General features: G+C 37.0%; 2 protein-coding genes and 2 long non-coding RNA genes across 4 annotated transcripts; 3 read left to right on the top strand and 1 right to left on the bottom strand.

Moving 5' to 3' along the window:
* Nucleotides 1-913: 913 nt before the first annotated feature.
* On the bottom strand, nt 914-14,051 carry LOC110847055 (mucin-5AC). Its single transcript, XM_022093901.2, has 10 exons — nt 13,920-14,051; nt 3,566-5,557; nt 3,137-3,468; nt 2,731-3,044; nt 2,488-2,652; nt 2,188-2,404; nt 1,851-2,096; nt 1,540-1,781; nt 1,360-1,454; nt 914-1,229 (listed from the first exon to the last, which is right to left on the bottom strand). Coding segments are annotated over exons 1-10 (3,660 nt in total). The 5' UTR covers nt 13,922-14,051; the 3' UTR covers nt 914-1,174.
* On the top strand, nt 8,432-9,667 carry LOC118434909. Its single transcript, XR_004834361.1, has 3 exons — nt 8,432-9,221; nt 9,322-9,410; nt 9,466-9,667. It is a non-coding gene; the product is annotated as an uncharacterized LOC118434909 (long non-coding RNA).
* LOC118434908 lies at nt 11,989-14,212 on the top strand. The gene is made up of 3 exons (XR_004834360.1): nt 11,989-13,350; nt 13,667-13,995; nt 14,071-14,212. It is a non-coding gene; the product is annotated as an uncharacterized LOC118434908 (long non-coding RNA).
* Nucleotides 14,213-17,862: 3,650 nt separating this feature from the next.
* LOC110847797 (laccase-2) lies at nt 17,863-25,302 on the top strand. The gene is made up of 21 exons (XM_022094798.2): nt 17,863-19,642; nt 20,483-20,566; nt 20,642-20,665; nt 21,628-21,746; nt 21,820-21,890; nt 21,988-22,074; nt 22,170-22,235; nt 22,365-22,470; nt 22,554-22,676; nt 22,748-22,839; nt 22,918-22,994; nt 23,069-23,092; nt 23,174-23,250; nt 23,316-23,646; nt 23,724-23,900; nt 23,988-24,024; nt 24,107-24,227; nt 24,299-24,384; nt 24,450-24,499; nt 24,580-24,608; nt 24,690-25,302. Exons 1-21 carry the CDS (start codon nt 19,552-19,554, stop codon nt 24,990-24,992), a joined length of 2,175 nt encoding a protein of 724 aa, XP_021950490.1. The 5' UTR covers nt 17,863-19,551; the 3' UTR covers nt 24,993-25,302.
* The last annotated feature ends 5 nt before the right edge of the window (nt 25,303-25,307 follow it).

Below are 25,307 nucleotides of genomic sequence, written 5' to 3'. Positions count from 1 at the left end.
AAAACCCGGTCATCTTTCGATATATCAATTTTCCCATGTTGAGATATATGCAATCTAAAGTCTCACATAGCCCCATAAATGGGGTATCATTGGAAAGGGCTCAACAAGTGGATTCAGAGAATATATACTTTGTGGGGTCTGGGACCACCCCCTCAAGATTTAGAAGCCTATGAACATTGTCGAGTTTTCGTCAATCTAGTCGCGCGACTAGATTGACGATAATTTTCGACATTAGACCTTAAAACGAAAAATTCCCGCCTCGGAACACTCAAGATGGTGTACAATCTGAAATTTCAGCTTCCTAGCTCAAAAACTGTCGACAAAATCGCCGTACTACGAACCCTGCCCAAACTAACAGTAATGGCCATAGCGGATGGTTGGGGACAACTTTTTTCAAAATTTTCCTTTTGTTACAACAATTTCATTTTCTGTGGCCTATTTTGGATGGAAATTCAAAAATAAAAAATCCAACTGCCAAGGCTAGATTTGGTATAGACACCGTCATTAATTATGTGACTTTTTTTGCATCCTTTTTTTCTGCTGGCTGTTATTGTTTCCTTGAATTTAATGATATTTAGGCTTCGGCACAAACAACAACGAGCTTTATGCAACACTGAATTTTTGATAAAATCTGCAATATTGATGCATAAAAACAACGATGGATGATTTTTTGAGGATATTTTCCTGCATTTTAATTTGGAGTTGAAAAATTTGTCCTTAGACCGATTGTGATATAGATTCATCGTTCCTGCTTGTGGTTTCGTCGGATGTGGTGTTTTGTCTTTCATAATGACATTGAAGACTTTGAGACATTTTAGACTAAAATTAATTTACAAATATGTACAATAATCTATTGAGGATGAATTTTTCATGATAAATGTTTATGATAATAAAGAAACTCGTTACATATACATAGAGTACAAAATTATGGCTTCATTGGATTATCCTTGGCATTTGTATAACAAAATAATGAAGTATTAACACAATATTATTAAGTATCAAATTATAAAAAATACCAAAAACAATTTTGCGTCGTTGAGTTGTAAGTACTAAGTATTCTTCTTTCTTAATTAAAAACAACGCTTTCACCCATGTGTGTAGGTAATGGAGTTATCCAGTCTAATCCGTTCTTTGTTAATAATCTAGTATGACTTAAATTACACGCAGATTTTTATTATTCTTGAGGCTCGGTTCTTTTTCTAAATATTGATCCAGGTTTTCTTTGAGACCTACAACAAGCAAATTAAAATTTCAAAGCATGTTACGTACGAATGTTCATTATTTCTGACATAACTGGTACTTGATACATATATGTAATATTACAAGCTATATAATGATTAAATACTATCATCGACTTACTTTAATCTATTGAGAATTGAAGGTGCAGTGGTCGAGGATGGCTCGGTCTCTTCTCCCTGATGGACTTCTTCAGACTCTGTAACGCTGCTGGACACCTACAAATTAAAATTACCAGAGGAAATTAATAGCTGACATTCGTTCTTCGCTCATTCCTTGTATTTACTAAATTAAATCACTAACTTGAACTACAACACCCTTGTGTTGAGCATCATCTTGCTCTTGAGCATTGTTAGTGTCTTCGCTCCCTTCATGTTCCTCAGGTTTTACGGGAGCTGCAGTGGTCACGGATTGAGATACAAGTGTTCCTGGCTTTCTTCTGTTCAATATTCCGTTTAGTCGACTGGGTTTCTTGTCCTTCGCTACTACTTCAGGAGCGGCTGTGGTCGTAGTTGCAACAAGTCTGGGCTTTGTTCTTAAACGACCTGTGTGACATAACACATGTTGCATAATTTTGAACAGAGTAAGTGATAGGTATTTTTTTTAGTTTATACCTAAAACTCCCGTGGTTCCTCGTTGGTTTTCCACCGTTGGTGTTTGGACAGCAAGCTTTGTTGAGGTTGAAGGCTCACTGTTTTCAACAACAGCAACAGTTTGTTCCGCATCCTGTTCTACTGCCGGATCCGTCACTTTTTCCGTTGTGGACGTAGATCCTCCTATTCTTGCACCTCGTCGGGGTCCACCAACTTGGGGTCGTCGTCGCTGAACATTTGGTAATCCAGGTCGTTTACGTTCAGAATCTAAATATAAGACAATAAGATATTTGATTTTTTTGCACTTTTAAATGCCATTAATATACAGTTAATCTAACTAAGTAATTTAGTTACTCACCGGGAACAGGTGACGCATCTGAAACTTGAGTTGAAGGAGATGGTACAGGGTCCGAGCTTGGGGATGCATCGTTACCAGCATCTTGAGTTGCGTTTGAAACGGCTGGATTTCTTCTACGACCTTGGAAAATTGGTCGTCTTCTTGCACCAACAGGCGATGGAGATGCAGATTCCGCATTTTCAGGTTTTTTCTCATATCCAGAACTAGTTGTAGAGGCCTAAAGGAAATGAGATTGCTCAGTATTATCTATTTCCCGATACAATCTCCATTTGGTTTAATTTGTGTAAAATAAAAAAATACCTCCGTTGTTGGTCGGGTGCGTCCACTGAATCGATTTCTTGTTGGGATAACTCTTGGCTTTTCAGGCTCTGATGTTTGGCTGGTCAATGATGAAGTACCTTCACTAATGGCTTCAGGAGTGTTTGAAGTTGGTCTTCGTCGTCCTCCTCCGAATCGAACTCGACTCTGGAATTAACAAGAACCATTAGACGACTGATTTAAAATCTTTACTCATTATAGTCGTTTAATGCTTTATAAATTTACGGGAGCTCTAGACGTGGCCTCAGTTGTAGATGATGGACTGTCAGAATCGGCCGCAGGTGTGGATGGTCGCACTCTTCCAGTTCCAAATCGATTACGTTGTTTACCAAATTTGTCCAGCGTTGCAGGCTTTGGAGTTGTGGTAGTAGTCGTCGTAGTCGTCGTAGTCGTCGTAATTGCTGGAATGTGTTCTTCGACTCGAATTTCAGAAACTGAGGACAATGTGGTGGCTTCCGAGCTAGCAAATGATTCAGTGCTCTGTTCACTGCTAGAGCTTGAAGTAGATGAGCTGGAAGTTTGTTTGGGGAACACTGGGCCTACAGATTTTTTATAAATGGAGATTAGTAAAATTGTTAAAGTATATAGAAACTTATGAGTACGTAAAGAATAAGGATTCTAAAGTTATTACCATGTCCTAGATCTTTTCTAGCAGGAGTTCTGGAGCTGATGGCCTGTTGAAGTCTTGTGAATGTGAACAAGTCGTTGGTGGCTTTATTTCTTGCGAAATTGTCCTTGACATCTGAATCATGTTCTTCTACAGTCTGAGACTGTGACTCAACCCTAATGACTGGAGCAGGAGTTGTGGTGGTCGTTGTAGTGGAAGGTGCAGCAGTCGGCGTTGCTATTCTTGAAGGGAATCGAGAACGAGCATGCGAAGGTCGAGGGGATGACACGGCTTCTGGAGATTCTGTGCTGGGTGCGGAATTAGACTCCACGGCAGGACGGCGGGATGGAATTCGTCTGAAAATCGCATAACGTCACATTAGACCAATTATCTAATACTCAAACAATTGCAGCCACGTATGTAACATTGAAATCTCTTCAAAGATTATCTTACCCTCTGGTGAAAGTTGGTGGTCGACTGCGAGTTGGAGTCTCTGTGTCGTCAACGCTGGCAGTGGATGATGTTTCAGTCTCTGCTTTCACTTCTCCCCGAATTCTTGGGGACCCACCACGGAATCTGCTTGAGCTTGCCCTAGTTGACGATGGTTCACTTTCCACACTAACTGAAGTTGTTGTAGAGGATGTGGTAAGAGGGACTTGCGTTGCTTGGACCTGTTGTTGGAGTCGAGATGCTGGAACGGATTGGAGAAGATTGGATTGTTTCAAAACGATGGGAGTATTAACGGAGGCAGGATGAGATTTCTGTACCAAACTTTCTGGTACTTCTGCTGGGGAAGAGGAGGAGGGAGTCAATGTAGCTGCAACCGTTGGACCTAACACGACCATTGCCACAGGTTTTTCATCCTCTTCTTCTTCTTCCTCTTCAGAAGGTTGTCGTTGAGGTTGACCCTTTGCTCTCACTTGGACTTCTTCGTCCTCATACTCGTACAATTCTGGATCAAAATTCCCGGATTCAAATTTATAGTCGGCTTCTGGACTGCTGCTAACTTTATCCGATGGGAGTGCTTTTGGAGATCGTGAGATTTCATTAACACCGCTCGTGGAGAATTTGTCTGCAGGTGAAACAACACGAATGGTAGTGGGCGTTGTAGTTGATGCGGTGGTTGTGACTCTTCTGGTAGTTGTTGTAGTGGTTGGTGTTGTAGGTCTAAGGGTTGTTGTGGCGGGCGTTGAAGTCCTTGATGGAGCAGCAGCACGAGGAAGGTCATCTTCGAGGTCCTCATCATCAAAATCGTCTGGAGATGCCGCTGCGACGGGGACTTTCCCAGCTGCTCCAACTCCGTTCTCAGAAGCGAGCTTTTTGTGTGCTCCAGGCGTTTTATCCGTACTGTTTGGAAAAATTTCCGGTTCGTCGTCATAATAATAGTACACATATTCGAATTCGTAATCGTTTCCAGAGGAGGCTGGTCTAACATTTACGCGTGCTGGCTGCGCATTACTCTCTGATGCTTGAAGGCGAGCTGGAGAGTCTTCAAAGTCGGGGAAAGCGCCGATTCGTCGGGATGACTGGACTACTAAATTTTCCTTAAGGTCATCCCCTGCTGGAGTTGTGCTGGTCGACACTAGCACGGGCTTGGTTGTCGTTGTTGTCGTTGCAGAAGTAGTTGAAGTCGTCACGGGGGTTGATTGGGTTTTCGCTGCAGAAACGATTACAGGGGAAACAGTCTCGTTTTGCCCTTCAACTTCAATACGAGGTGCAGAAGTGACAACGTTGACGACCATTTGAGGATCATCATTTTGCAGTGTGGGGAAAGTGGTGACTTCAGTCTCTTCCTTGTCCCCTTGGTCATCTAAATCTACGGTGGTAGCAGTATCTTCCTTTGCAATATCCGATTTACCATTCAACATATCCTGGTAAAACAACGGGACATGCACTCCGCCGTTTTCCTCAGAATAAATTGGGCTCAAGTTCACAGTTTTCCCATTGCTTTGTTTCAGCAAAGTTAGTGGAACACGATGACTTAAAGGTTGCTTGTTGATGGTGGTCACACTCGCAGCGGCTGCTTGTTGCTGATCCGTTTGTACTCCTCCTTGTCGAATATAAACGTATTCATTTCCTGCTTGTGGGGCAGTGATGACTCGCTGCAAAGGTTCCCCATTTTCATCAAAGCTGTCAGTGTCATCATAGTCCAATGTGCGACGGCCAAAATTCGTCGGAGAAATGCTCAAGCTCACTTTCTTCGGATTTTTAGATTTTGACTCTTTAAAATCTTTTGGCAGCCCAGAAAGAGGGGGTGATAAGTTAGAGATGGATGAAAACTGGAGCGACGCAGCATTGTCGTGAAGGAGTCGTGAAAATCTTTTATTTTCAAGATTTGGAATCACTGATGGCCCGGTAATTGGTACTTCAGGCTTTTCTTGAGAAACAGCGTGCAAGTGATTCGCAAGGCTGATCACAATTATGGCAAGAGTTCCGAGTGGATACCTGAAATATGTAAATGCATAGTTTGTGTATTTTAATATTTTTCTTATATCTCATAATAAACAATTTTATACATAGTTCATTTCTCATGTCATTGACAATGATAAGAAGAAGTAATTGATGGTTTACATACTGATGCATAAATTTTTCACGTCTCACTCATGGGTGCATTTTCACAACTTTTCTTTAAAACTTGTAGGATATACCACGACAAAGCTCAACAAGGGTGAGAGTTTCTGACAAGATAGCAATAATTCAAGTGCAAGCAGTGCAAAGCAAGCAAGTCTCATTAGTGAGGATTGAGTTGGCCTGTTTGAATATTTCCCATCCTTTAATAAATATGTATCTGTGCAGTATTGACTGACTCAGGGCTTTCATTTGCTTATACAACGCAATGCCAACAATGACTCAAGACGCAGAGTTAGAGAAGCAACATGGAGTGGCTCAAGTCTTGTACACCCGAATTAAATATAGGACAAGGACGTTTGGCAAGGGTGAGAATATTGAGAGGGAGTTCCACGACCCTTTGAGTGCAATAATATAAATCACCACCACTTATAGATTGCTACATATTCAGGGGTTCATTTCATCCCTAAAGATTACGATTACTGGTCATTATTCGAAAGTGATAGTGATGCTGAATCATAAAAATCTAGCTTATACAATAAGAATAAATTGCGAGCTATTATCCATCATCCTATTGTTTACTGTTGATTGAGGTTAAACCACCCAAAACATTAAACATGTTAAATATTTAGCGTCTACGATAGTGCATACACATGTGCATGCACATGTCATCAATATATGGTGACATAATAATAAGTTGTTTCGTTGTTTCTCAATGAATATGCTCTACTTTGCTTTGACAATGGCCCATTCAACTTCATAATCCACGTAATTGAATTGACATTAATCAACTGCTTTGCTTATATGGTATAAAACACATTCGTCAATGATCTACATATTATTTGCATGATGATAATGTACCTAAAATTTCATTCATTTTTTATGTCAGTAATTGTTATCTAAATAAATTCCTTGTAAATTGTTGCTTCATTATTCAACACCCTACAATTAAAGAACTCAGTGCTTTGAATATAACATTGTTTCGTCTATGCCAGAACTCCACCTCGACCTTCTGGAGGGGGGGGAGGTCTTTTTCTGGTATTTATTTCAAATTTTTCATCGAGTGGGAGCATATGAAATGGGTTTATAATTTTGTATGTTCGAATGTGTTCTTGTCTTGAAAACTAATCCTAAGACGCACTACGAGATAAAGGAAAAAATCCCTTCCTTCCAGGTCATCCGTCAACACTTGTTGATGCAAAATGTCAAAACTCGGAAGTAAATCAAAAACTCGTTCAGTTATATTCTGTCGAATTATCACCTAAATTGATCCAGACACTCCAAGGGGAGTCTACAGCTTATCTATAAATAATAGCTCAATCTTCTTTGTTAATCGACATTATTCTCTGACACGGACGCTGACAAATCATAATTGGGGAGTAATAAACAATGAAGCGTGAAATGAAGTAAATGCCCATTTATCGAATGAAAGAAAGACATTGAAAATATAATAACTCAATCGATGCGTGTTGTAATAATAATCAGATCAGTCACCAATTAAAACCACTTTTATAGTTTCCTTCAACAAGTCCAAACCAGAAATGAAAATAGATCATTATCACCATCGTAGCAATCCAAGTGCCCATGCAGACGACGTGCGACCTTGCGTATCTGGATGACAGTCTTCCCAATCATGCAGGCCAGGGAAGACTTTGTCAGAAGGTAAAAGTGGATTCCATTCACAGGAAGGAAAGGTTCCCGAGGGAACCTTGGAGCTAAGATTAGATGCTGTGCTGCACTTAAAATAGTTCACAACCGGACATAACCATCATGCCACGCCGTTTTTCAACTCTACACCCATTGTCTTATTTCGACAGCCTTGGGTGGAAGAATTGATGCAGTATTGAAAAACTGCATCGATTGATCGACTGCAGTTTTCATTCAAACGATTTTCAATTTCTATGAGGAAAGGAAGTCCATTAGCTGTGTAATAATGCAAATATTGGACTGACGGCGAGGCTGCCTCGATCTGATAAAGATTGCAATAACCGCAGCATAGGTTGTCTTATAGAATTTTAAAGTTTGGTGTCTACCACTGATTACATACATAGAATACAAGGATGACATTGCATAAAATGCAGTTTTTTTACACCAAGAGCTTTTTATTATCAATGGCAACTGGGCATGGGCAACTTTTAATTTATTTACATGTACACAAGCACTTAATATTAAATCATTTGAAACCCCTCACTTTCTGCAAAAAAGTTGTAGTGTGAGCCAAATGAAATGTTTTCATTTTGACCATCGCAAATAACTTTATTAAGCCAGAACCAAGTGCGGATACCGTAAATAAATAGGATAACAACTGTGTTAAGCATATTTGAAGCGCAGTGGCAATGGCCTTGCCCATCTCGTCCGTTAAGCAGAAGTGGATCAAAGTAGAGAGCAGATAATTGAGATATTATTAATGTGCACGATGTTTAAGACCAGGCCTAAAAATATCACGCAGCGTTTGAACCAAGTTCACTTTCGTTACTTTTGTTAATTCAACCATCCGTTGCCAATTAGGTTTACTGCTAATAAAACCTAATAATAATTCTACTTTTGTACATTAGTGAACCATAAACTAGTACGAAATGACAACAATAATCCAAAGTTTGAAGCATGAGTAGCATAAATGCATGACTAAATAGTATGGTTCGAGAGCTTGACATACGCTTGACATACGTACGACTTCTTCTATTTATATATGAATTTAATAGCAAGTATTTTTTATTAGTAAGCACAAATTATTTCTGGTTTCATTCGATCTGGAAATGGGACAACTACATTTGTCATCCCTGCGTATAATAAATGTTTGTATGTATTTACTACAGAATGTAATCTAGTTCATGCGTCTGATGATCGCCAAAGTTCAAGAAATCATGACTTAATACACATCGCACGATTTTTAACACTAAACTGTTAGATAGTCATCCCGTTCTGTGAAAAGAAAAGTGTAAATTGAAACCGGATATCTTACGTTAGTTTTACTCCTCATATTTATAACTGTTGATATTTGAAGGGACCTGAATATTATTGATTTTATGAGAAAATGCTCGTTCTTTAAAACTTGTGTATATATACATACTTTAATGCAGACAAGGCTATGCAACTTTCCATTTCTGTTATACGTGCTTGATTAGCATGATAAAACGAACGGACTCTTGTCAAACTATATATTGTAAGATCAGCAACGTGCAAGCGGATCTAGCGTGAAAATTAAATTACCGACCAGCGGTTAGAAATTTTAATTAATAAATCAGAAGGGGACTGAACTCTAAAAAATTGCGACACTTTACAAGCGAAATTAAAAGAGTAAGTTCTCTGCATTTATTCATAGCTAGTTAGCTAAGCTAGGAAATTGATAATTATCATAAAAAACCCAAAAAGTTTTTCAAACATCGTTCACGCACGGTAATCCCACGATTAGAATGAGTTTGCGTCTATCATCGGACCGTTTATACGAATCACTTGACTCAGAGAAACGTTCTAGAAGAGTAGGTCAGTGTAACAATATAAAAAAATAAGAAATGCACAAGGCAAAAACTTTGCCATTTCGGTAAGTTTTAAATATTTAACTCTGATTCAAAGTCTGTTCAATATTTTTTTCTTTATTGAGAAATAGCATCATGACTGACTAAACTTTCATTACGATTCAGGTATTCATTTGCAACAACCACGACATGTCAAAAATGCTCATCCATGATGCAAATTCTGTTATAAAACTATTGTATATAATTTAGCATTGGTGAGTATAAATAATTATGTCAAATAATTTAAAATAATGATTTAATAATTTTCAGCCAAGTAGCTCAAATTGTAAATGAGAATGGAATTATTAGCATCAGTGCAACCGTGTCTGTGCAGCTGCATCATCGGTAACACACTTATGGCACCAAGGAAAATGTGCATATGTAAATATATTAGCGAACACCAATTATATTTCATGGGATGAGTTCATTTGTTGCGTAAAGGAATGCACCTCTCGCAAATAAAAACACAAATTATACGGAAATGATTGAATGTTGGTATCATTAAACAGACGGTCCGCGTGGACAGCGGTCGTTTGTCGATAACCACCCAGCCATACAGGATATGTATAAAGTTAGCCAACTTCAGTCCTATTACTATTATTCCTTCTTCATAACCACGATTTCACTTGAGGACCAATTTGCATATTGAAAGTGCGATGAGATAGATTCACCACGACTAAAATGCCTGTTACAAAACTGCATCACCCACTCACACAGAAATGAGAATAGTAATAAGAATAAGTTGGGTCCACTTGATTGACCATTGCATTTTATTAAATGTCAATCCTCCGGCTAAAGAAGAACAGGAAATTCAATCAACAAATATCTATGTATGTGCATCTACATATGTGCTTACACATCTCGCGACAAAGGCGATTCATATTTTCACGGTGAAAATAGCAACTTGATTACACTTCATAATTGAGTCACTCACATTCGCATTAATTTCATGCTCAAATATTGTCGTGGAAAAGTTAGACATTTCCGTTCCCTATCGGAGACCATTTAAGATCATATGCATGTGCACAAAAGTCACATGTGCCAATTACTTATTTTTGCAGTAAAATGGTTTTAGGAATCCGTCTTGGATTTGAAGAAGCATGAGACAGAGATATCAATGCACACTGTACTTCGTAATTTAATATGCACTAATAATAGACGGTGTCCGTACCAAATAGGTAAGCTTCGGCAGGTGGATTTTAGATTTTTGAATTGCCATACAAAATAGGTCACAGGGCATGCAATTAGTGTAATAGAACAATAATTTTGAAACAAGTTGCCCCCAACCATCCGCTATGGCCATTATTGTGAGTCGGGTTAAGGGTCCGTAGTACAGAGATTTCTTCTTCATCTTTTGAGTTAGGAAGCTGAACTTTCGGATTATACACCATCTTGAGTGTCTCTAGGCGGCATTTTTCGGCGTTTAGCTCTCATCTCCAAAATGACCTTAAAACCGGTCAATTTTCGCCATCTATATATCCCCATGTCGTTGCAAGTACAATGTCAAGTCTAACATAGCCCTATAAATGGGATATCGTTAGAAAGGTTTCGACGAGCAGATTATGATAATATATACTTTGTGGCGAATGAATGTTGAGCTCAACATTCTTTGGTTTTTGAAAAATCAGGGAGTCATCAGACGCCACAAAGTATATATTATCATAATCTGCTCGTCGAAACCTTTCTAACGATATCCCATTTATAGGGCTATGTTAGACTTGACATTGTACTTGCAACGACATGGGGATATATAGATGGCGAAAATTGACCGGTTTTAAGGTCATTTTGGAGATGAGAGCTAAACGCCGAAAAATGCCGCCTAGAGACACTCAAGATGGTGTATAATCCGAAAGTTCAGCTTCCTAACTCAAAAGATGAAGAAGAAATCTCTGTACTACGGACCCTTAACCCGACTCACAATAATGGCCATAGCGGATGGTTGGGGGCAACTTGTTTCAAAATTATTGTTCTATTACACTAATTGCATGCCCTGTGACCTATTTTGTATGGAAATTCAAAAATCTAAAATCCACGTGCCGAAGCTTACCTATTTGATACGGACACCGTCAATAACTATTTTGTAAGCATTTTGTGACATAATCTGTGACGATTAAGCCTACTAAATGATGCATGAAATTTCTTGTAGTAAATATGCAAACATAAAGCTTAGGAAATACCAGCGTGTCCCATTAACAATTGGCTACGAAAATAAGCCCCTAAGTTCAAAAAAATACGACCCAAAAACCTTTAAGTAGCTGTTGAGTGCATTAATTAATTAAACAATTTGAGAATAGTAATCATTAACAATTAAATTGAGTAGCGTTATATGTACATATATCTGATTCTTGCCAGTAATCTATTTATCTTAAATCATTGTTATAATTGAGTTTCATTTGGCAAACCCTTAATGATGTTGGAATCGAGAATATTTCGAAAATTTTAAAGCCTGTAAGAGTTTCCTTCTGGGAATAGTAATATTCATAGTAAAATAATGTAGTAGAGTATTTATATACAACGAGTTAATGATGCAGATGCGTATGCATACATATGTGTACATGAAAATCTCTTCATAGCCTAAAAATCAGTGATAACCACTGTACAGATATTATGTTTAATACACACTTTTACATGCTTTTGTGTACCACAAAATCATCATCATGACTTTCTGATTATGGCACATTGTTGTGCAAAATCGTTGCATTGTATGGCAAGTCAAAACTCAAGCTTGAATTATATTAAAAAATGTATTTATTAAACACTGAGATTCTACACAGATAGGAAGACACACCTTCGCATATATACCTTCAAACTAGAGATGTGTATGAGCTCAGTCAATAATTTATTGTGTATGTACGTATGTGGTTCTTTGGATTGAGAAGATTGTGTGAATTTCATTACACACTTTTGGTTTACAACTTACAACAATTTGTTCCCATCCGTACAGATTGGTGGTGAATATGCTTCTCTTTTATTATTTGCCATACACATGGTGCACAGTTTGCTTTCTATGAAGCGTTTACAAAATAAAAGTCAGATCAACAAAGTGTTTTCCCTTTCACGTCCAAACTAGTGAATAGCTTCTTATTAAGATTTTGATAAATGAAAATACTTTTCATCCTCCTCTGCCACGTCGTCTTCCTACAATTCATTTTCTAATCACCCTTTATTTATTTGCATTCCTCAATGGTATGCCAATTAGTCTCAAACGTCATCCTTCCAACGGCGAATATAATTTATTTTGACAAGCTTGACATGAACAAATTACTCAAACACAACCTCAAACCGCTACCAGAAGCTGAAAACTCCAGTTTTGACTGTTCAAATAATTTACGGAAATTTTTGCTCGTTACATTTAAAAACAAACCTCAATGAGCAAAAGTTACACCGCTATTTGACAGGATGGTTTTTACTCTTTAAAATGGTGTGCCAATGGACAGGGGTGCACACGAAAAGGAAATGAAAACTACTTCTTGTCGGATTATGTGATAAATGTCTTACTAAACTTATTATAGGGCTAAACTTTGTAAAATGCATACAAGAAGTAAATACAATGAGGTATCAAAAATTACATAAGAAAAATTAGAGCACTTATTCCATCAATTAGCTACAAAGGTCCTGATTTTTTTATCTGATTGAATAATTTTTGGCATGAAATCAATCAAAATTGTGACAGCACGCACTTCCCACAGCCGTTGTAAAATGCATGGCAAACAAGTTACTTCCCAAGTTGCTAATAAAAAGTGATAGGATTGCAGATCGAGCGTGGATCGAGCTTATTCCAGTTTATCAAGGAAACTCATTGGGATCCAAGTTGGTCGGTAGGTTAGGATGTTACGCTGACTAATGGTGTATGGAAACATTAAAAAGACTCACACTTTTAAAATGTCATCATCAAAAAGCATTGTATTTTAAGAGGTTTTGGTGATGTGCGACCAAGAAAGAAAGAGGAAGAGGAGAGTCCCCAAACCACAAAGCCCACAACACCGGACTATAAAGTTCTACGTGATTAGTGCTATCAAGATTATTGAGAAAAAGAATTAGCAACACTGCACGATGACCACGACGACGACGACGACGACTCGTCTCAGTAGGTAGGACAGAAGAGAGTTACTTCCTCTATTGAATTATTTATACGGACCTTTGCCAACTCTCTGAGTAAGTTTGGTCGAAAACGAGAATTTTTAACAACTCTTGTTATTATGCAATATGAACTCTGAGAGCCAGCAAAGTCATCCCACTTTGAATGGGAACATATCTAGAGGCTTAATCAACCACAGTATTATACAAATAAGTATGTATACACATATGTAAATATGTACCTAGCCAGGCATCACCATACATACATATATCGTGATAATCCTCAAATGAACTAAATATTTATGATTTCAGTGCATATGCATAATTTAAAAATAATAATCTGTGACGAAATTATCTCTATTTTTCTTATTCTAAAAATGTCCTGTTTTTTCAGAGTGCAAGATGTCCCTGGTGTGTATCACATTACTAAAAATCAAGATGCTTCATGAGATTTTACATATTCCTTAACATGAACACTTTTATCTTTTGGATCAACGAACTACTGCTGGCTTTTCAGACCGCTACAAAAACAGATTGAGAAGTCCATGCACAATTGCAAACATTATTAAGAAAATTAAAAAAAACTAGTACAGTGGTCGACAGTATGTAATTTTATTTTATGTCGTTGTTAAGATGTGTGTACTTACATTTTTAGTCCCTGTGACACCGACCACTCTCTCGTTATTTATTATCACAATGAATCTAGTATATCCCGTTATCTTGGTAAGCCCAAAAATCTCACTTTTATTGAAATAAGTATTAGTTTAGTTGTGGATGAGTAATGTCACGATTTTATAGTTCCCAAAACTGCAGGGACGACAAGTGAGCAATTGGGCTCGGAATTGTGGGTCGATGAAGAAGTCTCATATTCCTCAAAAATGATAATTTCTAATCACCCTCACAATTGTGCCGCAGGGGAATGCGTAGCAAGGACGACGACGGTAAAAGTGAGGCCAGACACCGGCCTGACGAAGTCTTCTTGACAGTCTTCAAGAATGCAATGAAGCAAGTCCACTGGTCACTGGGAATGTTATTGTTAAGTTTTACACTATATTTGCCAACACGTAAACGAGAGTGAAACTGACTGCAAGAAGGCACTGACTGACTGACAGAGAACCAGTCCACCAGTTTCTGATCATTTTATTTATGCGGTCCTCCTGCTGCAGTTGTAGGTAGTCTCTTCCTTTTCATAATGCAATGCAATGTAATGCACTCAGCTTATGTACTGCTCACCCAAAATACCAAAGGAGTGGTAATATTACAACAATGCAGGGCCTTCCATGGTCTTCTCAGCACAAGAAGTTCGCGTAATAAACGCAACAATAATTTGATATTTGTTTGCTTCTCTATCAATACAAATACATTGTTGTTGCTTTAAAACTCTAGAACCAATAACTCGGTGCTCCTTTGACCACTGGAATTCTGAGAGTTGCAAGGAAAGGGTTTGCTATGTAACAAAAGGAATTGCAGCAACGCCCTAACCTGGAAGATTGCAATATAAGTTCTAAATGTTACTAATTTCCTGTCTCATTATGACTCCTAGTTTTTCACACTAGTTTAATAAGCTTGTCAACTTCCGCAGTGAACTTTTGCACTAAAACTGAACATGAATGCCAACTCTGTACGTACGTCAACCCTGAGAAAGATCACAAATAGTTAACTTAAAGAAGGGGCTTGCTGTAGTCAGTCCCTACATATTCATACTATTTCATACACATACATACGCCCGCATGCAATCTGAAACAAAAGACTCAAAGTGGTGCAATATATTTAAAGTCGAGCAACCAAAAGAAAGGTAAACATTTGATGAAGACTGTTTCAACAATCCATTTTATTTGCTCGTGAATTTATTTGATGGGTAACAATATGGTGCACTGCAAATGTCATTAATGGTACCACTTCTGCGACGACTGCTGCGTTTGTTTGACTGAGATCTATATATCTTGCTCATCTTTGCTGTTGTTTGTTGACTTTAATTTTAGTTTGCCATTATTTAGCCACAAAGAATAAGAAGAGAGCATGGGAAGGAAATTGAAATTGTAAGTGCATATATTTTGGGATGCACTCACCTGCTCACGAGCACATGCGAGAAGAACTAATAGTAACACTAATAAGAATAAATGCCTGCCTGCTGCTGACTTCACTTCCATTCTCCCGATGCGATGAGTGATCTTGTTGCAAAGCCTTTTTCTTTTGACCTAGTTGCAACTTCACGTTTTCGCGTAAAGATGCTCAGTAGCGAAACCTCATCTCCATCAATAGAAATTAGACACAATCGAAAACTGATTAGAATTGGTGTGCATTGAACGATTGGATGTTACGCCGACGGTTGTGTACCACGTCATGTGTATGCAGCTTTAGTGGTGAACGAATACTTTGGTTGATTTTAGTGTAACGAAGCAGGAGGATGAAGATGAGAACGGCCCACGCAATCCCATCCTTTCTGATTGGACACTTATTGGTTTCCTCGTGGACATGTAACGATATGCATAAATAAGTACACATTCTTAAGTGCATGGTAGTGTGATCCATGATTCTGATTCGATTTGTCATAGACAAATGAAAGGGTAAATAAGTCGGTAGTATAGTTTTATGGTGGTCGAATTAACGATAAATAGTGAATAATCATCATTCTGGCCAATCACCAATCACCTTAATTATGTATTCTTGTTGTAATAATTCATTTCCACAGTTTTATGTACATATTTAATTATGAATACAACCACGAAATCAATTCGTTATCCTTCGATAATCATTGATTTGTACTAGTTTTAATTAATTTGATGTCGATTTCAATATGTATGTACATATTTTCAAAAATTTAAATAGGGTAAATATATGCATTTACTTCTCATTTTGGTGTATCAATCAATCTTGAGATTTTTATATTTGTGATGACAATTGCATAATATGGTCGTATATGTAGACAATAATAAATTACCCACCCACATTCGCGACCGCACATTGTGTAACATAATTTTGTACTTAATTTGCGTACAGTTGGTCTATATGTAAATAGTTTCATTGAAATGCATATTTAACTCATGCCAATTAAGATTATGAAAATTTAGGATTTCAAGTTTTCGGAATTAGTAATGGATTTAATTGTTTGATATGCTCATCTAAAACGTTTGGTACATTAATGCACATTTCAAGAGTGATGTAACCACCATTCAGGATACTATTAGTCAACGGAAAATATCAAGGACATTGAATTAATGACAAACAAATGAAACATTCAGGTCAACAGGTATCTTGTGTTTCTCACTGGCAGACTACAATTTTGGGCGCAATAAGAGAGAAAACTGATGAAACACTTGAGTGGTACAGAAATCAACCTTGACTTTTTAAATTTCATGGAGTACTCATCGTCAAGAAATTGAATTACAAATATCCTGATGTACTGAATCCTCCCATTTGATTTAAAATAGACATCATGGCCATTATCATACGGAATTAATTACCCTGGCACACATTCTAGGACACGGTTAGAATCCTCTCGCCACGCATATTTTCGTGCAAATCTGTAAAATTTATGTACAACATACTGAGCTACATATCAAATGCATATTATAAAGCAGGAATCCATCACATATTAGTGAAAATATATAATTCTCCTCCACGAGGGGAAGAATATCCACTCATGTTACGTATGTATATTTGGAATTGTTTCGTCTTTCAACGTTTTTTTAGTTTAATTTAACTTTACAAACAAATCCAAATTCAATGCATAATGAGATGGTTTCTTCCAGATTAGAAATTCTGACGTAATTTCCCGTCTATTATATTCTGAATATCTACATACATTCAATAGCAATGCCGAATAATCTGTACATATATGATCCAATTGATCCAATCCGGGGATGTCATAAGTTTGTCCTACTTATTAATTGCTTCTGTTCATGAAAATATGCCATTATGACTCGAAATCATGTAAAAAATCATGAAATATGTACGGAATTTTATAAGTTCAAGTGTCGATCCTTTACATTACTCATGATAATTATTCCTCTTAAGTGTCTACTACTTCGGTTCAGTAAACCGATCCAATATCCACTTCATTTAATATTTTGATCCTTACTTGATATACATATGTAATGACATATACTTAATCACTGGAATAATAGATAAACAAACCTTATGCAACTAGGTTAGCTGTCACTAAATTATCCATCACAGTCTCAAATCTCTTGTTAAGCCAAGTGTTAACTTTTCCCGATAATGAATGTCATAAACTGCAGTGCGCGATGAATGTTGAAACGAAACAGCCAAAAACGCCACGATCCCATTGACTGATCTCATCTGAAGCAGCTGAACAAGCGTTCATGTAGGCAAAAGAACGACGAGTTGGGGACTAATTTTCCGAAACGAATTTGCTTCAAGTTGAAATGCGTGGACTAGTGTAACGTCTGTATGAAATTTTACATTGTGTCATACAATCACGCAATCACTTCAAACTTGGGAATTAAATGATACAGAGAGCAATATATTTATTAGGCAGCAGCAGCAGCAGCTCAGAATGATGTCAAAAAAGTACACTAAGCGATCAGTACCATTTATAAGTCTGGTGTATTTGGAGTGTAACTTTGTGGGGAAGGAGGCATTTTCCAGTTTAAATTAACTTCATTAAGCCAATTTCTCTCTTTGTACAGCTCCAGATCCATTTCTACCCGTTAATAAATTAAGCTTATACAATCTCTCACGTGAACCTGACCTACAAGACAGTTTGAACTAGATCCAATTCTGAGCAATTATTCTAATCGAGAATTACCAAACAAACCATCAAATCTGAATATTGTGACTCTCGTTCTGTGTGATTCTGCTTTATGGAAATTTGCAATCGCAAGTGTTTTAACTAATTATTCGTTGTTCCCGACCACACATGAACCTGAAATACTTGATTCACTAATAAATTGCAATATCAGTTATTATATTTTGTGACGTTTGCAAAAATGACGACATCGAAGAGTTAGATCACAATAATTGCATAGTTAGTTTGCATCATACGATTAGCTGTGGTTACTACTTGTAAATGTGTAAGTATAAAGGACACCTTGAACGAACACTATTAGAAAATTGGCGGCTGCGTCGTTAACAATGAACGTAATTTAAAATTGACATTTATTCGATACTTGTAAATAATTACCTGTATCCAAATAATACGACAAAGCAACAACAATAACGTCGTCGCTGCTATTTTATGTATTCTCATCGCGCTATGGTAAGGCTGGTGTTGAGGCATATTTTGAATTTACGTCATTCAAAGTATTAGTGTTTTCGTGTAAACTACCACGTAATCGAACCAGTTGTTGCGTTCGTGTATCTTAACGTAGCTACATAATTTCGAATTATCTACTGCCTGCACTTCCACGAAGAATATTCAAGTTCAGTGAGCAAGCCCGTCCAGTCAGGTATCTTGTTCTCTTGGTTGGTATTTCCCAACCAAACGAGCTTTTCTTTCATGCAACAATCACCATACATACATTAGTGAAATATGAAATATTGTCAGAACGGACAAACCATAGTCCATTCCAAACCGAAGGCATTGTATATTTGGATAAATAAATAAAAAGTTTGAGTTATAAATAAGCTGCTGCTGCAGTTTGAATTTACCAGAGGACAGGTGTACAGCAAGTTTGTACGTGTAATACAAAAAACTGAGACTTTTGAATATTCGTGCTAATGCTAATGACTTCTGTGGAATCATTATTAAGTGGTTTGTATGTGTGTGTGTTGTGTACTGAGAATTTGCATTCAAGATAATTCTAATCCACTCGAAGATCTTGCTGGATCCGGATCAAGAGCAACGTATTGTTCTTTGTCATTTCAGATTTACGGAAGATTTTTCCACAATTGGTTGATTTCTCGTTCCTGATTGATAGCACGAATAAATTTATTTACACACACTTTACTTTTACATTACACGGTGGTGTTCAATCGATAAATGAATATCAAGTGAAAACATAGTCCTTCTTCCAGCATCATCAGTTGCTGTTGCGAATTGATTAGCGAATAAAGTCGAAGCTTATTACGCTCCGTGAGACAGCAATTGCAATTCAGTTATGCAGCAACAGCGTATGAAAAGAGGAGAGTGAGATTTGCAAGTCTGTGAACCTGCTTCGTCATAAAAATTCCTGCCGGTTCACTGGAGTTCTTTGTAGATCTGAAAATTTTGATTCGAAATTACCTAATATAGAGTTAGTGATTAACTTCGATACAATTAAAAAAATAGTGCAAATAAATTTGGTTTACTAGTGTCAAGCGTAATAAGCCATCAAAATGAGAGTCACAATCCAGTGGACAGTTGCTGCAGTTCTCTCAATCGTCTCAATTTTCCCAATAATCCAATCCACCATACAGTCATACGCAGGTATAAATTTTTACAATTTTTTTATTGCTAAAATCCAACTTAATCGTAAAAATGGATATCTTTCCCAATGTCACAGTTCAATGAATCTTCTATTAATTCAACAAGCCTGTCATAATTTTTTGAAGCATATTATAAGGGTAGTTTACGACCTATTCACAATTAAGCAGTCCAACCGTCAAATATTTAGTATATACTAGCCAACACCTGGCAAGCAAGTGATTATTATCATATTTTATATCAGGCACAGTATATAATTTATAATTTAGCTTATGTATGTAAACTGCATCTGGGTAGTAAATGAAATCTGCAAAGTGCTGTTTAAAAATTGTTTATTTAATCAACACTCAACGGCGCTGAATGATATCCTTTTGTTGTGCTGTGCATATGATCTTTCTCTGAAATTTCTTTTGATGTTGTTTGGTTCTACGTATGCAGTGGCATTGATGACGTTACTTTGCACGAGGAGCTTTATCAACGCTGCTTCTGTCAACTTAATTATACCGTAATTGTTCCTCGTCATTTCACTTGCAACAAGTAGCTGTGCCGAATTTGCAAGGCAAAGCCTACTGGTGGCCACCTAACACTAATAATGAAAAGTCAATTACCAATTGTTGCGTTCGAATTTATTTAAGAATTCATTTTCGCGAGCAATAGTCCATCCAAGTAAAGGATGCCAAGGTCGCAGATCGCGTTTCATTGAATTTTAGTAAATATGTATGTATGTACATACACTTTTTGCATTCCTCAGTTCGTGTAACATACGTATTTTTTGGCCAAAGGAAGTTTTTATGATAAAATCTGAAATCATGATACCTTTTTAATGGATAATTAAATTCTCAGATTTCCCAGAACGCCATCCGTGTTATCGTGAATGTTCTTCTGATCCTTTGAAGAGTATGACTTGTGGATACAACTTCACTCTGGGTAAATAAATACTCTCGAATTGTTCGTTTCATGTTATGGAACACTTTTACATATAAAGCTTTTGTAATTTTTTAGAGTACTTTTGGGTCCTGAGTAAAGGTAAGAAGGAAAACATATCTACTATGCTTCATATAGATATATACATACTTCCAGGCCGAAAGGAAGTGATTGAGAAAACAAACCTTCATTAGATGGCAATGTGTCAGAGTATACACTACAATCATGGTGGAATACGTCTTATATAATTGCACATGCTAAAAATACATAACCTAGAAGATAATAGACAACGCAATTTGAATTTTGGATTACAAAGATTTCGGAATCTGATAAGCAATTTGCTGCACTTTCAAAGATGACATTAGGTTTGACTGGAAGTTTGCCCATTAAGGCATAACATTTTCTAATTTAAAGCCAGGAAAGACATTTGTTGTATTTGAATATTTTCCTAAATTCATTACCGAAACATATCCTGTTCAACTGTTGTACCCTCTGAAAATTAATTTGCGTGATAGATGACTTTGCAAGGTTTTTTAAGACCGCAAGCTTTCGGAACTTATTAAAATAAAATTAATTTCGCCCAGGGTTATTTTTTGGCAAACTTTCATTTACAACTATGACATGTGCCATCCTTTTTTAGCACTCATCCTCAGTCTGCATTATCTTGATGCCGTATTTATAGTTGTAAGGAGTTCAACACAAAGTTTAACACCAATATAGGCTTTTATACCTAGGAATATAAAAAGACTTAATGTAATTATTAGTGTAAATCATGTTTTATAAACCAAATTACATAGCAAAACGAATACCCGAAACAATAATGGTTTTCGATGATTACGTTAGCGTTTCATGTGATCAAGTATGCAAATAAGTACCACGTAAATTGGTACAGATATTTAGCAGGCAGCGTCATATGAGGAATACATATACATATGTATGTATGTAGAAACAATGTATTAATGAACTCAAAATCTAATTCTCAAATGAATAAATATCAGAATATTTAGGTATGCACTAATCAATTCATTACTAATTTTGCTTAATAATAAATTTTCCTTTCAAAGCATGTTATGAGTGTCCGAACATTACTTCCGACTGCTCGAGATTTGACTGCATTCCTGCCGATGGAGTTAAGCGTGCGATTGCCGTTGTTAACAGAATGATGCCCGGACCTGCAATACGGGTAGATTGCATTCTTCGAAATCAAATATTAGTTCAGTATCCGTCAGAACTTATTGTTTCATATGCAAATGTAGGTCTGCCAAGGGGACACCGTGGTTGTGGATGTGAAAAACAATCTGTACGGTGAGGGTACTGCCATTCACTGGTAAAATTTCATTTTATATAAAGATTCAGTAAAACTCGTAGAGACAAAATGAACCAATAATAAAGATTAAAAAAATAAAGCTATGCTTACTTCGTAGGCACGGGATTCACCAAAAGAAAACGCCATGGATGGACGGCGTACCAGGTACCACGCAATGTCCCATTCCGGCTGGAGGAATTTTTCGGTAAAATATGTGCATATCTACATATTACATTAGTGAAGCAGGTATTTCAGTCCTTGACTTTAGTGTAATTTAATGAAATTGGCACAATTGACCAGGTATGAGTTTGAAGTGCCTCTTGGTGGATCATATTTTTGGCATTCTCATGCTGGCTTTCAACGAGGGTGAGTTAAGCGATTTCATTCCACCATCAATCAATGAAAAAATTAGTTTCCCTCAATTTGAGAATCATCTTAAGCAGCTTAATGATGGGGATGATTTTACTAATGAGACAATCCATAATACTTTAACAGGGACGGGATCTTCGGTTCACTAGTCGTTCGACAACCAAAGAAAAACAATTCGCTATACGATTTTGACCTTCCAGAACATGAATTGCTGATTTGGGACTGGTTGGCGGTATGTTCTGCCTATTTTTAATTACGTAGTTATGTTTTATCCCTTTGATCACAAAAAATTATTTGTAAATTTCGTCGTCGTAGGATCTGTCACTTCCTGTATTTCTTAGTCATCATCACGCCGACGGTGATAACAAACCTCGTGGAGTATTGATCAACGGTCGGGGATTTCCGCCTGGATTTTTTAAGGATTTTGGCGATCATGAGGTTTTTATCAAAACAAAACATCGTGCCATGATCTATAATAATGTCGTTTTTTACTGATCAAATACTTCTAGACCATTAAAACAAAGGGAAAGCCGTATGTTCCTCTTTACGAAGTGAGAGTAGATCAAGGGAGCTCTTACAGGGTGAGACTGATTAGCAATGGGTAAGATAAAATGCCAACATTTTTACATTGTACATTTTTCTTTTAAATGCTAACAAGAATATAAAAAAACATTAATAGCGTGTTAAACTGCCCCTTGGCGGTGTCCATTGAAAACCATACAATGACGGTTATATCATCGGATGGCTTTGATATAGGTACTCGGTACTAATTCATATATTTGATAAAACAAATGACTTTAACGGCTTAGCTAAACTTATCTTTGATATAGAGCCTGTGGATGTCGACTCAATAGGCAAGTAGTACTGAAAGGATGAAGCTAAATATTTAATTTAGTATAATCCATAGTAATGCTGTGATATCTTTGCTTGGTCAGTTGTTTACGCTGGGGAGAGGTGGGATATTGTCATACGAGCTGACCAACCAATTGGAACATATTGGATCAAATTCCAGGTAGTTGGAACTCCCCACGATGATTTTGTACGCACAAACTGAAACAATTGATTTCCTTATTTTAGGGCCTGATGGACTGCGACGATAGATTTACGAGCGCATATCAACTGGCAGTGTTGAATTACAACCCGGTTCCTATTGGAACGGTCCCATCACACAATATACGAAATTGGCATGAAGCCGCTCCAGAGAAATATGGCCTGCAATTAAACCCTCTGAATACTGCACCTGGAGTAGAAGGTCAATACATCACGGCTGCGGAGCTGAACAGCGCTCAAGATGATGATCCAGAAATTTTAACAAAAGAGAAAGCTGATCATCAATTTTATTTGTCTTACGATTTCAATCCCATTGACAATCTAAGATTTCATGGCCCACATATTCCCATCCGAACTGGTAAAACAAATGACTTTAACGGTGTAACTAAACTTATTGATCTGCTAACAATTATTTGGTTATATATTCGTTCGCAGTACGAAAGGGGTTTAAGTTGTATACACCCCAGCTGAATTACATATCACATGTCATGCCAGCCGTCCCCATTTTGACACAGCCGGAAAGTATGTCAGAAATGCAATTTTGCAATGACAAGTCCATGAAAGTGAACTGCACTGCAGAGTATTGTGAATGTGTGCATTTGCTAAAAGTTGGTAAGTACCGAAGTATATATCGACACCCCATATAAAATCTAGCAAACATACGACTAGATAAAATCTCATTCTTTTATTTCTTTTCAGAGCTAAATTCCATTGTGGAATTTGTAATGGTAGACAGGTAAATATGGAGCAGTTTTAGAACGTATATCAATTATTCAAAAAACTGTCACTCGTCATTAAGTATTCCGTATAATTTGTAGAGGCTATACGTTTGACGCCAACCATCCGTTCCATTTACATGGACATGCATTCAGAGTGGTGGCAATGGAACGACTGAACAAATCCACTGAGCCCCATTTTATTAAAAATCGAGATGAAGCCGTAATAATAATTAATCATGACTTGACGTGTTGACATCAAAAGTGCTTTAATTATTTAATCCATGTACATAGGGGTTAATTCCTAGACAGACATTGAAAGCCGTCATAAAGGATACTGTCACCGTTCCCGATGGTGGATACACAATTTTCAGATTTCGGTATGCTCAATATTCGGTATGTATTGAATGCGAAACTCTTTTAATATTTATTCGATGATGTGTAGTGCGGATAATCCAGGGTTCTGGTTTTACCATTGCCATATAACCTTTCATGGTATTTTTTAAAAAATATTTATGTGTATTATGTATACGACCTAAAATCTTGCCCCCATAAAATGTCTATGTATTTTTTAGTGGAGGTTGGAATGGGATTAATTCTTCAGGTTTGACAAATTATTATACATACATACGAATTGTTATGATATACAAGAGTTCCTACTCAAGATACCTATGCACATATCTAGGTTGGGAATGTTTCTGAAATGCTGTCAGCACCAAAGGATTTTCCAAAATGTGGTAATTATCTTCCGGAAGTATCAAACCCACCCGTTTACTACCAGGAAAACACACACTCCATATCGCTGGAGAATGGTTCCAATCCTCACCATCCATCCTACGACATTATGACCACAACGGACAGCAGCTTACCTTCCAAGCACAGCAGCAAACCGAAACCCTCAAAGGGAAAAAGTTCCGCCTCTTTTAATTTGCCAAACTTTTTAGCACTTGTAATAATAATGGTAAATTTTATCACTTTCATGACATAAAACAGCGTAGATAGATTTCATTTTTATGTTTCTAAGCCCGAGGAAATTGTACATTATTTGTTAAAATTGTACATTGCATTGACGTTTAAGTTAATTTATTAATTAATGTGGCGTTAGTAGTTCTTAATCATTTGGTTACTGAGTCTCGAGAAAGGAAGTCTGTGATGCAGCACTAGAATGAAATTATATGCGTGTATGAATGTCATACATAATATGTAAATTCCACTAGGATTTAGATAAATGCATAATAATATACATATATAGGTTATTTACACACCGGTATTAGAAATTATGAGAAACTATAACACAATATGA

Source organism: Folsomia candida, unplaced genomic scaffold (genome assembly GCF_002217175.1).
Source record: "Folsomia candida strain VU population unplaced genomic scaffold, ASM221717v1 Fcan01_Sc003, whole genome shotgun sequence".
Classification (NCBI taxonomy): domain Eukaryota; kingdom Metazoa; phylum Arthropoda; class Collembola; order Entomobryomorpha; family Isotomidae; genus Folsomia; species Folsomia candida.
The sequence above is the reverse complement of the archived record's forward strand: the minus strand, read 5'-3'. Positions and strand labels throughout refer to the sequence as shown.